The sequence below is a fragment of the Monodelphis domestica genome, chromosome 1 (genome assembly GCF_027887165.1).
Source record: "Monodelphis domestica isolate mMonDom1 chromosome 1, mMonDom1.pri, whole genome shotgun sequence".
In the NCBI taxonomy this organism is placed as follows: Eukaryota; Metazoa; Chordata; class Mammalia; order Didelphimorphia; family Didelphidae; genus Monodelphis; species Monodelphis domestica.
In genome coordinates this window covers 112795472-112811311 of record NC_077227.1, presented here as the reverse complement: position 1 = coordinate 112811311, position 15840 = coordinate 112795472, and the positions used below count along the sequence as shown (strand labels likewise).

The window sequence follows — 15840 nt, the reverse complement described above, 5'->3', positions numbered from 1 at the left end:
TCCATGGTGGTTCATGCCAGATGCTTCTGAGCAAAGCAAAACTAATTCACAACAGAAAGCACATGTGTGTACTCACATACAAGATGCGCGCGCGCGCACACACACACACACACACACACACACACACACACACACACACACACACACACACACACGAATTCACTCTCTTACCCACAAACCCAGCAGCTGCCCATGTGGCAGGCAGGCAGCATCAGGGTAAAAAGAACATTCTCTTGGACTCCTTTCTCAGGGTCGACTGGTTCTAGCATTAGGGGAAACAAGGAAGCCACGCAAAGAAGGAGTGTCTGGCTCTGGTTTTATAGCCACTGTGGAATAATATGAATTTCACAGGAATTCAGAGGGAGGGTGTAAGGTTCACCAGCAGGGAATTTTGGGGAAGGCATGGTTTCCTTCAAAGAAGAAGACGATTGGAAGATAAAAATAATGAAGCAGAACAAGCCAGGTAGAAAAGAAGAGTGAGAAGATGCTAAGGGGACAATTCAAGACCTTTGGGGAGGGTGAGATTGTGGGAAGACAGTCCAAGGCTTCATTGCTCTCTGCCCTACCATGTGGCAGTGACCACAGGATTTCAGAGGATCTGTATTCTATCTTTAATGTCTGCTGGGCAGCTTGTGGACAAGCAAGAAGGAAATGGTTTTGACAGCATGGGAAGGCTGGTCAGGAAAGACAAAAGTGTTTGGAAGAAGAGTAGAGGAAAGAAGAAGGAGTAGGAATTGAGAATATAGGTCTGCAATGCCTCCTTGACTTGAGTGTTCAGGAATTCAAGAGCAAAAAAGAGGGAGAGAGAAGGGACTTGAATATGATGCCCATATGAGGTTTTTTCTATGTCTTTCCTCTTCGTACAGGGACCTGGACCACTAACTGTTCCATTGGAATAGTGGATTAGAAGTAGAGAAGGAACACAGAAGGGTCCTATTTTCTTTCAATGGGACCTTGACCAGCAGGTAGATTCAAACTGACTTCATTCAGTGAAGAGTCAGGCTAAAGGCTAGCAGCCTTTATATGTTGGGGAATGGGACTGGCCAGAGACACCAAATTGTGTTTCTGCTGAAAGGTATGTCACCAATTCCTGAGGATCCTAACCCTCCAAGATAGGCCCATTCTTTATCCCTTCCTTCTCCCAGCCTTGACTTACCTTCCCCAGCTTTGGAGGTGTTGATCTCTGAGTCATCCCGAGTACCATTCTGGGATTCCAGGTATGTGGCTGGGACCCAACCTTGCTCTTCAGATGTGCTCACAAACCACCAACCTGCAGAAATGACAGAAGAGGTCAAAATCATAAGGGTGACAACTCGCACAAGAGCAACTGGGGAGGAAAGAGTAAAAATTGGGAATAGGGGGCAAGAAAGCTGAGACTCAAAGATAGCAAACTATAGGCAGGTAAGGAACCATACTGTAGTAGGGAGTGATGAATTTAAGAAAGGAAGTAAGTAAGGAAGATAGCAGGAGGCCAAGAACAACCCCTGAGCAGGATGTTGAATTTATCTGGGCCCTAGGCAATTCTCTAAAACTACAAAGTTAAAAAACAGAAGCCTTTTTGCACCAGTAGAGAGCGCTTCTACACTTGAGTTTCCTAATCCATAAAATCATTACAACCAGACCAAAACCCAAACAAAAACACAGCCCCTCTCTCAATTAGACTCAGAGTACTTTTTTGAGGTATTTTGGGATAATAAGAATTTGCATTTATATAGTGCTTTATAATTTACCAAACATCATCTTTATAACAATCCTGTTGAGTCCAAATTATCATGAATTCTCAATTAATAAAGCCTGAATTTTTACTATATAATAATTGTCCAAGTGTGTTGAGGGAGTTAGCATTTGGAACAAGCCTAGAGTTAACCTAGGAAAGTTTCCTGGAGGAGGTGTACTTAAGTTGGAGGCTAAGTTCCCTGGAACTTTTTTTTTTTAATTCTTACCCTCTGCCTTAGAATCAATACTGTGTATTGGTTCAAAGAAAAAAGAGTAGTAAGGACTAAGTGACTTATTCAGGGTCACACAACTAGGAAGTCATATTTGAACCCAGGAACTCTTGTCTCTTCAGCTGCCTTTGAATCCACTGAATCACCTAGCTGGCCTGGACAAAAGCTTCAAAGTCACCCCAGACCACAGATTTGGAGTTCAAAGGAACCTTAGAGTCCAGTCTTCTTATTTGATAATTGAAGAAACTGAGGACAAGATGCACTCGGTGATTTGCTTCTAGTCTCCATTAAAAATGTAGGAGTCAGGATATAGGATACTCAATAGCTTATACTTGAGTGCCTAATTATAGTGCCATAGGAGCTGAGAGGACGGGCTGAAGTGGTCAAGGAAAACTTCCTGGAGGAGTTGGGACTTGTCATACAGATTGAAGAATGGGTGGGTTTTGATTGCAGTAAGGTGGGAGAAAGAGAATATCACAGGCAGGTAGAGTAGCATAAGTTAGAATGGGCTCAATGCTGAAAAAGTAATGGGCAGGGGTAATGTGATAGAAGAGTTGAGAGTAGGAGATCAGTCCTAGAATTCTCTAAGAAGACTTCCTTTCATCCACTCCTGACACTAATTCCTGGTGAACCATTCCTGTTTGGACAAGTGTTCTCTGGCCCAACAAAAATATGGAACTAACCCCTTCAGTCACTCACCACGCAGGAGTTTAAATTTAGCAAGAAAGTACTCCCCTCCGCACCAGAAGGCAAATTTTCCTGCAGTGACGTCCACCGATGGCAGAGGCCATAGCAGGCCGGCCCTTAGCCAAGGAGCTGAGAACAGCTCCATTCATGGTTCCAATTTTTAAGGAGCAACATGGAGAACACATGGGAAGAGAGATAGTTGCAGAGAAGGGCAGAAGCAGATCTGGGAAGAGCTGGAAATCAGATACTTTTAGAGCTGGAATTGGGGATAGAGGAAGGAGGGCAATAAAGAGCTGTTCAATTAGTACTTTTTGACTACTCATGGAAAGAAAAGAGGAGCAGAAATCATGAGGGTCCCTCTATTTGAAGAACTCCTAGTGAGATAAGCTGTGGTTCTTTCCTCCTTCAAATAGGACATTTGCTCCAATGATGGGCCTCTTACCCATTACTAAAATATCTGTGTCTACTAAGAGAGGTAGTTGCATGATGCAATGGAAAAAGTATCAGGAGAGCTGGGAACTAGGTGTGTGTTCACAGGCAAATTCCCCTTCACCTCAAAGACTTTCTGTATAATGGCGTAGTATGATACTTATACTACCTATCTTCCAAGGTTATTATGACGAATGAGTTTTGTAGGCATTAAAGAACATTGTAAATGGGAGATATTATTTAAAAAAATAGAAACCAAGCAGTAGCTAGATAGCACAGGGGGATAGAGAGCCAGGCCTGGAGTTGGGAAGACCTGGATTCAAATCTGGCCTCAGACATTTCCAAGCTGGGTGATCTTGGGCAAGTCACTTAACCCACATTGCTTAGCCTTTGTCACTCTTATGTGTGAGAACTGATACTAAGACAGAAGATAAGGATTTAAATTTAAAATGATAATAATAATAATAATAATAATAATAGAAATCAGGCTGTGTGACTTTCCCTAGAGCCTGGGCTTGTGTTAGCATGAATATTTCTTTTACCACAGCTTAGTTATAGCTCCAACAAGTTTTTTGTGGATTAAAAGCCAGAGTTTCCATCAGGAATACAGATAAATAGTATATATTTTGTGTTATTGGCCTCCACTTGGAGGTATAGGCCCCTGAACTGGGACTAGTCCTCAACTGGAGGGTTTTTGTGTCTCAAGGTGCTTAGGATGGAATAATGGGCCTCAATCCCACAGTTATGCCAAGGAATGGCAAGTGGCAGGAGTTGGTGATTTTGAGGCTGTTTCCGCTATCTTGCTAATTTTCTGTGTTCCTTGAAACATGTCACCCATCTTTCAGCAGGCCTTTTCTTCAGAACCTTCTTTCCCCTTCCTCAGTCCCGCCCCATGTTTTACTTGTGAAAATAATAAAGATCACAGAAGTAAAGGAAGTGAGAGTTAGAAAGGACCTTAATTGTTTCTGGTGTTATGGACTCATTTGGCAGTCTGGTGGCGCCTGGGAACCTCTTCTCAGCATAATCTCTTTAAATGCATAAACCCCAAAGGCTAGTGAAAATAAAGATATGGTTTTTTTCCCTACCTAAGTTTATAAATCCCTTGAAATCTATCTACAGATTGCATGGAGGGATCTGTGGGCCCCAGGCAAAGAATCCCTCATCGAGTACAGCCCAGTCATTTACAGTCAAGAGAAGGGAAGAAGTTTTCCCAGGGTCACCCAGCAGAGTGAGGTCTAAGAACAAGGGCTCCTAACTCCCAGTATGAGGTTCTTTCCATGATATCACACCAAGATGTGGCATTTGGGCTGCCACTTTAGGTAGGACACAATGAAATTCTGATCTGGTGGAGTTACTGAGCAGACCAACCTTTCTTCCTTCAAGACACGGCTTACTTCCTCTCTTTCCCCATGGTGGCTCTGAGGCAGATGCTTATACAGGGCTGAGAGGGAGGCCATAAATGGGTCCACAGAGAGCCTGGGGCTACTCCTGACCACTTCTCATTTCTAGGGAAGCTTCCCAGGTATTTCAGCTCTGCAAAGGATTCACAAAAAGGTGGGAAAGAATATAAGATTGGGAGCCCCAGGGTCACACAGTCAGTGATGGAGCTCTCAGCTCCACCTGTGTGACCCTGGGGAAGCTAGGTCCCCCTCTCTGGGCCTGTTTCCTCACCTGTAGGATGGACTCTTAGGTTCCTTCCAGTTCTGACATTCTATCATTGAATGAACTAAAAGGACTTTAAAAAAAAAAGAAAAAGAAAAAAGGACTTTGGTTAAGAATTTCCTAGACCAGCTATAACTAGGGCCCCAAAGGCTGCCCTCCTCTGACTGGCTACCTTGCCTGGCATTGCTCTGCAGGATCTACCAGTCGGTGATGGGGGTTAGGGAAGCGGGGCTCGCTCTCCACCTGTCAATGTTAGGCAGGACCCTCTGTTCACTGACAAGGCTGGGAGGAGGGAACTCACAGGGGGCCATTCTTCTTCTTCCTCCTTTCCTGGCTTCTGGCTTATCTGACACCGTGAGGTGTTGGGAAAACCACACATCTGAGCAGAAGTAGGAAAGAGAAATACTGCCAACAGATGAAGTTGCCCTAGACCAGCATATGGCTCGCTCCATTCCTCCCCCACCAGGCCGGACTCCCGCCCACATAGACACAGACATGGACTCTCTCCCAACTCATTCCTGAAACCCTCCTCCTCCAACATCTGCAGGGAATTATGGAGAGGTATCTGCCAAGACTGTCTGAGGCTCCCATTGCCTCCAAACCAGCTGTAGCAATTCCACGGACTCCCATTTTTCACCCACCTCCCACAGCCTCAGATGAATAACCCGTTGGACTAGCTTCATTATGTCCCATAGGTGCCATCCTGCCCCCCCCCCCCCATTCAGAAAGCTGGTGCCCCGGCGCCCAGGATCAGGCTTGGTTGGGCAGAGAAGGGAAGCAGCAGGATGCAACAATGACAATTCCCTCAGGTTTTCCATTCTTTTGCCCATAGGCCAGAGAGTCCAATAGCATTCTCTCTCCCTTATTCTTGGATGCTCTGTATCTCAATGCAGTCCATGATGCCTTGAACATTTTTTGACAACCATCTCAGCCCCTTGCTGGCTCACCGAGTCCCCATCGAGGTCCATCAATACCTCTGCAACTTTTTCAACCTCCACTTTCCCCCTTTCATTTATAAAGCTAATTGTTTGAGTTCAGAGTAAGACTTTAACATTTCTACCTATTGAATTCATAGAATTTTTTATTCAGTTCAGCCCAGTGTTCTATCCTGAAAAGATCTCTTTGAACTCGGGCTCTTTCACTGAAAGTATTAGCCTCCCTTCCCTATGAATCAGGTATTACAGATATTATTGCCCCCATTATACAGATAAGAAAATAAAGATGGTAGGGGAGCACTTAGAAAGGGAAAGTAACTAATTCCCAGGGCTCACCATAGGTTTACCAATAACATGTGCTGCCAGATTAACTTTATTTCCTTTTGTGATACAAAAACTGGCAAATTGAGGAAATGTTCATAGTATTTCTGGGATTCTATGTGGTATTAGACAAAATCTTTTATACTGTATTTGTAGATGAGTGGACTGTCATAGAAGGTACTAAAAACTTCCTGTCACTTAAAATCAAGAGGCAGCCAATGCTTGGTCGTCAGGACTTAGCCTTGGTTCAGATCCCAACTTCATCATTGATAACTATATGATGGCGGCATCTTCAAGGTTTAGTTTGTTCATTACATACCGAACATAGGTTGTTGTGAAGCTCCAGTATGACAAATGTTTGCACAGTGTTTTGTAGACTTTTAAAGTGCTATATAAACATCACTAAAATACAGATCTTCAAGTGGATTTTGGATGATCCCATTCGAGGGATAGGATAGAGGAAATTCATGCTGTGGGTACCAGGCTGGCCTGGATGATCTCTAAGGTTTCCTCCATCTCTCATCTGCCACAAGACTCAAAAGTCACTGCAGCCGGCACAATCTAGGTCATACTACTTAACAAGTAAATGAATATTCACCCAGAGAATGACGGCATCCGAGGCTCTGGGATTTGAAGTGCCCAAAAGTTCCCGTCTAAACACAGACAAGTTTGGTCTCTTTCCTGCCTGGAGGACTTCTGCATTTCAACCAATCACTCAGCACATCATTATCCAACACCTTTGGGATGCGTGGCTCCATGCTAGGCATTTGGTGGAGACAGGAAAAGATGGGGCAGAGCTCCCCAGGAGTTTACAGTGTAGTTCTGCATTCCCACAAGAGGACAAGCCCAGAAGCATCCTTGATCCTGGTTCTACTCACTCCAGTGGAAGTGGGAGTGGGGGCCCGGTGGAGCAGGCGATGTTTTAGACCAAGAAGGGGACGGAGAGGGAAGATGAAGTCAGAACAATGATTCTAGTTGAAGTAAAGTCAGTATTGTGAAATTACCAAAATGACTGACCGTGCCAAAGAAGTAGAGGACAGAGAGAGGATGAGGGTCTGGGGAGAAAAGGTGGAATCCAACTGGAAAAATATACAAGAGATGTCAGGGAGAACAGATTACCCTCACCTCTGTCTCCTGACTGAACTGGATTCAGATCATCTTAGAATTAGGAAAGAGAGAATTTCAGGGCATTTCTCTCCTCCAGTTCCACTTGTCTGATTAAGATCCCTTCTCTAACTGATACACTGTGGTACTATCGAATGTAATGGACTTTTCTACTAGTACAATGCAATGGTCCAGGACAATTCTGAGGGACTTAAGAAAAAGAACACTATTCACATCCAGAGAAAGGACTGTGGGAGCAGAAACATGGAAGAAAAACAACAGCTTGATCACACAGTTTGGTGGGGATATGATTAGGGATGTAGACTCTAAATGATCACTCTAGTGCAAATATCAATGGTATGGAAATAGGTCTTGATCAATGACACATGTAAAACCCAGTGGAATTGTGTGCCAGCTATGGGAGGGGAGTGGGTGGAGGGGAGGAAAAGAACATGAATCTTGTAACCATGGAAAATATTCTAAAGTAATTAATTAAAAATTTAAAAAATAAATTTAAAAAAGAGCCCTTCTCTAAAAGTTCCTAATCTATAACCTTCCTGATGTACATGAGTTTCATTGGACTCCTACCTACATCTGAGGATGAATCTTGACTGTGGACCCCAGTAAGCTACTGAAGAATTTGGGAGCACTGTTCAGGATCCAGTTAGGGATCTCCCTTCTCCACCAGCCTCAGTTACTTAAAGTCTTTTATTCTCTATTTACATATTTATGGAACCAGATTTGTCCAAAAGTCATTGAAAAGTCTTTAGCTCAGTGTGGAATAAAAATCATAATAGTGATTATTAAAGCACTTCATAAATATTTCATTTTGTCATCAGAGAAAATATGAGAGGTGCAGGTGTTATTATTACCATTCTGCATTTTACAGGTGAGGAAATTGAAGCAGTAAGAGGCTAAGTGACTTGCCTAAAGTCACACAACTATAAAGTATCTGAGGCCAAATTTAAACTTGGGTCTTCCTGACTCCCCATCTAGAGTTCTATGACTGTGTCACCTTGATATAGGAGACACTGAGTAAGGCACTGGACTAGATGACCTTTCAATTCTCTTTCCACTCTGAGAGCTTGTGATTCAGTCAATCATCAAATCTTTATTAAAGCTCTCTGGTGAACATGGTGCTGGAAAGAGAAAATAATCTTTGTCCTAAAGGAGTTCTACAGTCTAGTTGCAGAGGTAGGACACACACAGAGGGTAATATTAGGTAGGATGAGGTGTGATAAGTGCCAAAATTAGAGGCAGATAAATAGATCCTGTGGGGCTGAAGGGATCAAGAAAGATTTCACAAAGGAGAGGGTCTTTCCGCCAGTAGCCCTCCTTCAAGATTTTGCTTGACTGAGGAGAGTAGGTTAGGGGGAAGCCATTCTAGATTGGTGATGAGTGTAGGCAAAGAGATGGTGGTAGGAATGAGCAAGGAGGGCTTGGGGGTGACAAGAATACAGGACAGGAGTCTGAATTTGAATAGAAAAAAATCTCCCCCCCCCCCAATCTCTTACTGAAATTTAGCTTTTCCTTCCAACATTTTTAACCATTTTTGTGATAAGGGGTTCATCATCTTTACCAGATTGCCCAAGAGGACCATGATATAGCAGATTTAGAATCCTTGATGGAGGAAAGCCCAGAGTCTCTATGTCATCTACTCACAAAGCCTGGGATTCTCCTACCAATACTATAGGCGTAAGCCTGAAGCAGGGGACGCCTGAAGGATGGAGATGCCATCCACCCTGCTCATTTACAAGGTTCCAGCCCTAACTGCTCACCCAAGGATGAGGTTCAAAAGTCAAGCATTCAAGGCTTCAGGATGCAAGAGCAGCTGTTGGGGGAGGGATAGAAAGGAGGGAAATGCTGACTGCTGGATCTAACTAAGAAGAAGTCTGCCAATGTAGGAATCTTGCATGTGTGAATGTGTATCTGTTTGTGTGCTTTAATAGATGCCAAAGAATACTGGTACCTCACATTTGTGTTAACATTTAGCAGTTTTCAACAGACTTCCTTATTTGCTTCTCGCTCCTCCCTTTGGAGTTGGAGGTTAGACAGGGCCAGAATAATTATTACCATTTTACAGATGAGAAAATTGAGGTCCAGAAAAGTCAAAGTGACTTTGACAGGGTTAGAGAGCAGAGACAGAAGTAGATCCCAAGGCTCCTACTACGTTGCCTATTTTAGTCTCATTTCAGGGGCTTTTGAAGTCTGGCCTAGCATACCTCTGTTCCTTTGTCTCCAAATGCCTTTTTCTTTTCTGATGCCCTTGTCTGGGTGATTTCCAGTGACTTAGGTCTCCTACTGGCCTCTTTCTGCCTGCCAGTCATCTCAGCAGATGGGCCAGCCTGAGAAACAACAGCCTTAGCCACCAACATGAAGATACAGACCCTAGGCACAATCCAGATGGTCCTTTCTCTGAAGGAAATGTGGCCAAATATAGTGCTGTCGTTGAAGGTGAGGATATTATTATTATTATTATTATTATTATTATTATTATTATTATTTAAACCCATACCTTCCATCTTGGAATCAATACTGTATATTGGCTCCAAGGCAGAAGAATGGTAAGGGCTAGGCAGTGGGGGTTAAGTGACTTGCCCAGGGTCACACAACTGGGAAGTGTCTGAGGCCAGATTTGAACCTAGGACCTCCCATCTCTAGGCCTGGCTCTCAATCCACTGAGCTACCCAGCTGCCCCCGAGGATATTATTTGTTTCATGCTCCTTCGAGGATCTAGAAGCTGTTAGATCAGACACCCCCAGACCTCTTCTGGTGAGACCACATATCAAGCATTGTGTTCACTTCCTAAATACTGGCTGAAGAAAAGCCTAAGAATATCCCAAAGGAGGACAAGTAGGGTGACTGAATGGATAGGCCTTGAGTCCACGTCATATATGGGAAATTGGAAGGAACCAGGGATGTTTAGATTGGAGAAGAGAAGACTCAGAGGCAATGTAATAGCTGTGTTTAAGTCTATCGAGGAAGGGCTATCATCCTCGTTCTGTTCGTCCCCAGATGACAAAATCAAAAACAATGAGAAGAAGATACAGAAACAACTTGTGACCTGACATCAGGAAAACTCCCTAAACAAGTCCCTGAAGTGTCCAGGGATCTAGGGGTGGCCCTGCGAGCCCAGGTTGGGTTTTTGTCAAGCACATCAGAGCAGGGATTCCTTTTTCATGGAAGAGCTGGACTCGCCGGCGGCGGAGGTCCTTCCAACTCGAACATCCTACGATTTTGTGACTCTGACTCTTGTGGACATGCCAGGAGGTGAAGGAGACCAGCTGCACATGCCAGAGCTCTCCATTCATCCTGCGTATCCCCCAGAGACCAAAAAGGAAATGAAGGAAGAGGAGGAGGAGGAAAAGAAGGCAGCTGTAGGGGAAAGAACACCGCTCAGCTTCACTGCGGTCATTGGCAGCTTTTCCAAAACTGAACTGAACCATCTTCTTAGCCCCAATCCGTCCCCTCCTGATTCCTCCCACCTCTCAGTGTCACCCAACTCAGCAAAAAGAGGGGAGGGAAGACGCGAGGCCACTCATAGCCACAAGCCAAGGGAACCCCCATACAGCTCCCCAGAATGAGCTCAGGATCCACACCCCTGACTCCCGCTCTCCAGCTAATTACATGGAGGTTCAGCTTTTCCTCGAGGTGATGGTCGCTTATACCTGCAAGCACACGTCTGTAAGTGAGCAGCAATGAGTGTGCGTGTCATGTTGAGGCACGTGTGTCTTGGTACACCTATATAGGAATCTGTGCAGGGAGGCATTTGCATGTGTGTACGTCCTCTCGTTTGTAGGGTTTGGGGGTATTTCTTGTGGCCAAGGAAGAAACTGAAAATGCTGTTACCTAGTGGGAAATGAGAGGGAAGGAGAGATCTCCCGAGGAGTTCACATTTATATATTTGCCAAGAATGGCTTGACAATAAAGGAAAGACAGGCTCTAACAGACTATTCCTAGGGCGGACCGATCAGACTGATGTTGGGGATGAAGGGCTAACCCATCCCCACTCAAGTCTGAGCTCTTCCACTTGGAATCAAAGCCCTCTCTCTACAGCCTTATTTCCTACTGTTTCCTTGCTTCCAGCCTCTCTAGGCAGGGATCAATATGAGCCATACATCCCTGCTGCTTTTTTTTTCTTGCCCTTGTGACCATTACTTAATAACCATAATTATGATATGACTATTAATCATTATTAATTATAATTAATGCAATTAATCATCATCATAAAAAAGTGAACATTTACATAGTACTTTAAGATTTCCTTTGCCTGCATTGTCGCGCTGGATCTTCATAATAGTCCTGTGTGGTACATACAGCAGACATTAATATCCCTGTCTATTCTTTAACAAAATTGTATCTGTCCTTCAAAGCTCACCTCAAAATCTATGTTTTCTAACCTCCAAAGCCAAAAGTTTCTCATTTATTCTAATATTCTTCCTATATTGCTTCTAGACTCAACACAATCTTTGTACAGATTCACATCCAACCTTGAGTTCTCATCACTTCTCTCTCATCTGGACTACTATAATAACCTTCCCCCCCCCCAAAAAAATCCTTACTTTCTGTCTTAGAATCGATAATAAATGTTGGTTCTAAAGCAGAAGAGCAGTAAGGGTGAGGCAATTGGAGTTAAGGGACTTGCTCAGGTTCGCACAGTTAGGAAGTATCTGAGCTTTGAAACCAGGACCTCTCATCTGCAGACCTGGATTTCTATCCCCTAAGCCACCTAAAATAGCCTAAAGTCATCTCCTTGCCTTCATCTTCCCTTTGCAAACCTTCCTCCATACAGCTTTTACAATAATATTCTTAAAGTACTGGTCAGGCAATATCAGTCCCCTGTTCATGAAGCTTCAATGATTCCTTTCTGCCTATCTGCTCCAATATAAACTCTTCCAACTGGCATTTAAAGCTCTTTGCAATATTGCTCCAATCTATCCTTCCCAACTGATTGGGTTTACTCTCTTTCATGCACTTTACCTCCTGGCTCATCCTGCCTCCTAGATGGTTCCTTTTAGAAGACATTTTATCTACCTCTGTATAAACTTGCCTATCTCTCCTCTAGGAATTTCTCCCAAGGCAGAGGTTCTTAACTTGGAGTCTGTGAATTAAAAAAAAAAATAGATGTAGATAACTATTATTTCAATAGAATTGAAATAATTTCTTTTCTAATTCTATGCAAAAAGACTATAAAACTGTACATACCCTAGCAATACCGCTACTTGATCTGTAACCCAAAGCAAATTTTAAAAAAAAAGAAAAAGATCCATATGTCCAAAAATATTTAGCCCCTCTTTTTGTGGTGGCAAAGAATTAGAAATTGAGGGGTGTCCATCATTTGGGGAATGGTGGAACAAGTTGTCATATGATTGTGATGGAATACTATTGAACTAGTAAGTTCAATAGAAATAGTAAAAAAAGAAATAGTAAGTATGGTGCTTTCAGAAAAGTCAAAAAAGACATGAGCTTATGCAAAGTGTACTGAGCAGAAGCAGGAGAATTTTATATATATATATATATATATATATGTATATATGTATATATGTATATATGTATATATATAATGGCAATATTGTATAATGATCAACTGTAAATGACTTAGCTATTATCAGCAGCATAATGGTCTAAGGCAATTCCAAAGGATTCATGATGAAAAATGCTATCCACCTCCAGAAAAAGAACTGATCGGGTTTTGAATGCAGATCAAAGAATACTATTTTTAACTTTTTTTGGGTCTATGTTTTCTTTTTCAACATGACTAATATGGAAATATGTTTTGCATGACTGCACATGTATAACCCATATCAAATTGCTTGCCTTCTGAATGAAGGGGAGAGGAGAGAGGGAGAGAATTTGGAGCTTAAAATTTTTTAAATTGTTTTTACACATAATTGGAAAAAAAATTTTAATGAAAGGAAATGAATGCTTATTGAGTTCAGCTAAGTGGCATGCTATCTCCTTCTGACATTGTGACTCCAATCTCCCTGGTTAGACTGTGAACTCTTTGGAGGGTCAGGATCACATCTTACATGTCGAGCTACTGTAGACCAGAACAGGATGGGGTACATGGCAAGTGTGCTCATCCCTTGAGTTTGCTAAGCCTGGCTAGCACCAGCCAGTAAGGAAATCCCATGGATGCTCAAGACCCCACCCTAGAAAGTGTTATTTTAGTCTTCCAATGACCCCTAGAAGCTGACTCAATATCACTAGCCCCTATGCTGCCAACAAGGCATTTCCCATACCCCTGAAAGAAGCAGTTCTTGGAAAAGAAAACTACAAGGGATGAGTTATCAATGGGCTGCTCAAGTGATCCTATTTTGTCTGTGGGTCTGGGATGGTATAGTAGAAAGAACCCTGGCTTGAAGTCAGAATATCCAGCTTTGACTCCTACTTTGGATATTTAACTAGCAGTATGACCTTAGGTAAGTCAACCTCTTTGAGTGAGGTTCCTCATTTTTTAAGTGAGAAAAATACCACTAACATTTTTGACCTTACAGGACTGGTGTGAGAAAAATATTTTTAAATCTCAAAGTAGTAATAAACAGTAGTTAATAACATTCATTCTTGGAATAACTAACCTGCTTTTGCTGACTATCAATCCATCCTAGGACATAGCCCTTTAGAGTTATGGTAGTTGGAAATATGGATTCTAGAAAGACAATTAGACCCTGAAAACCTACTAAAAGTCGTGGATCTAGAAGGGATTTCAGAGGTCAGTTACTTTAATCCAATATTTTACAGATGAGGAAACCAAGGCTCAGAACATTTAAATGAATTGCCTGATGTTACAGTATCTGTGATAGAACTTGAACCCAAGTCTTCATGACTCCAAGTCCTGTCTATTCATTATCACACATGCACACACCCTCCTTTTATGTTGCTCAACTCACTAATATACTTCTCACTGACTCTGGTATTCTTTTCCCTTTCTTCCTCAATGACTTTGCCCAGGCTGTCTCCCATACTTGCAACATTCTACCACCTTTCATTCTGTCTCTTAGAATCCCTAAACCCATTCAAGGAATATCTAGGTGGCTCAGTGGATAGAGTGCTGGGCCAGATGAGTCAGGAAGACTCATCTCCCCAAGTTCATATCCAGCCTTAGATACTTCCCATCTGTATCACCCTAGGAAAAGCCTGTTTGCCTCGGTTTCCTCATCTATAGAATGAGATGGAGGAGGAAATGGCAAACCACTCCAGTATCTTTGTCAAGAAAATTCCAAAAGAATTCATGAAGAGTTGGACACAACTGAAGAACAATTGAACAACAAAAAAGGTTTAACTTAGGTGCTCATGTGAATCATTTAGTAATTCTCTCATCTTTCCCAGATGGGAAGCTCCAGATGATCTGGTCTTCACTTTGTACATATTTTGAATTTACTTTTCTATGTACATTTTATTACCCTCACTAGAATAAAATCTCTCTGAAATCAGGGACTGATTTTTTAAAATTTCATATCCCCAGTGTAGTGCCTGATACATGATAGGTATTTACATCATGCCAGCCTCTACATATTTGATTATATTATGTCTCCTCCAAAATGCCTGTCTAGTTCCTCTCTGCCTTCCTAAATCCTATCTTTCCTCAGAGAGTCAGTTCAAACTCACCTCTTTTGGGAAGCCTTGAAGGACTGTTGGAGCCTACACAATATCTCCTTCACCTTCAAAGTTCCTAGAGCCCTGACCATCTGAACTACATGCACCATGACAGACACAGTCTTTCATGTCTCCCAGGACTTTCCTAAGTTTCTGAAATGCTTCTGTTTTAATTTTAAGATGAATTAGTAATATGGCATTTTTAGTTTATTTCAGTTAATGGGCAAAAGTGGGTCAGAATTTTCTAGGCTATTTGAGAAATAAAAAAGTTGATGATTGATAGAAAGGCACAGTAAAGTTATGAAGTGCTGAAACTCTAATAAGAGACCTTTCAGTACCCCTGCATCACAGTAAAGAAGAAAGGGTCCAATTCTTAACATATCAGAAATTTTACTTTAAATCTAGTAAGATGATCATTCATGGAGGAAAGTCATTGAATGAATATGGACTAGTCAGATATGATGGACAGAGCAGTGGCCTTGGAGTCAGAAAACTGGGGCCTGGTTCTAGTGGAGAAGCTAATTAGCTATGTGAATTTGGGAAAGTCAATCCTTTCCCCAATTCCCCCCCTGAGGGGGGTTAACTACATGATCTTTAAGACCTTTTCAGCTCCAAAATCCTATAAATATGTGTTTGCAAAGCCCATACTCTTGAGTCAAGATCCAGAAACTCAGGGTGTGTGGCTCCCACCTCAAAAACCTCAGACAGAAATTCACCTTAAAGGAGAATTAATATAGGGGTAGGTTTCCCAGCAGAAGGTCTCCCCTAGAGTTTGATCCAGGATTTCAAAGTAGAGAGATCCTTAAAGTCAGTTGTTCTACAAGGACACATGTAATACCCAGTGGAATTGTGTTGGCTACAGGAAGGATGGTGGAAGGGGAGGGAGGGAAAGAAAATTATTCTTGTAACCAAGGAATAATGTTCTAAATTGACTAAATAAAATTTTTTTAAAAGTCACTTGTTCTAAATGTGAGGTTCATTGACAATATACAAAATCTATGACCACTGATTTGGACAATTTCTGTGACAAGATTATCTTATTATCACCTAAAGTCTTGACAATGGGTATGACCATAAGGACAATGGGAGCCTAGAGCCTAGATTTAGAGGTAAAAGAGACCGTAGAGGTCCTCAGATTGATCCCCTCATTTTACTGATAA

The 15840-nt window shown here is 42.4% G+C and overlaps 1 protein-coding gene across 5 annotated transcripts in view; it reads right to left on the bottom strand.

Annotated features, from left to right (window-relative positions):
• SH3PXD2A (SH3 and PX domains 2A) overlaps positions 1-15840 on the bottom strand; it is a 337587-nt gene that overhangs the window by 43328 nt on the left and 278419 nt on the right. For all 5 annotated transcript variants that reach the window (XM_007479080.3, XM_001368979.5, XM_056804516.1 and 2 more), the window contains one exon: positions 1157-1270. In XM_007479080.3, coding sequence (XP_007479142.2) covers positions 1157-1270 — 114 coding nt within the window. The remainder of the gene's footprint in view (positions 1-1156; positions 1271-15840) is intronic.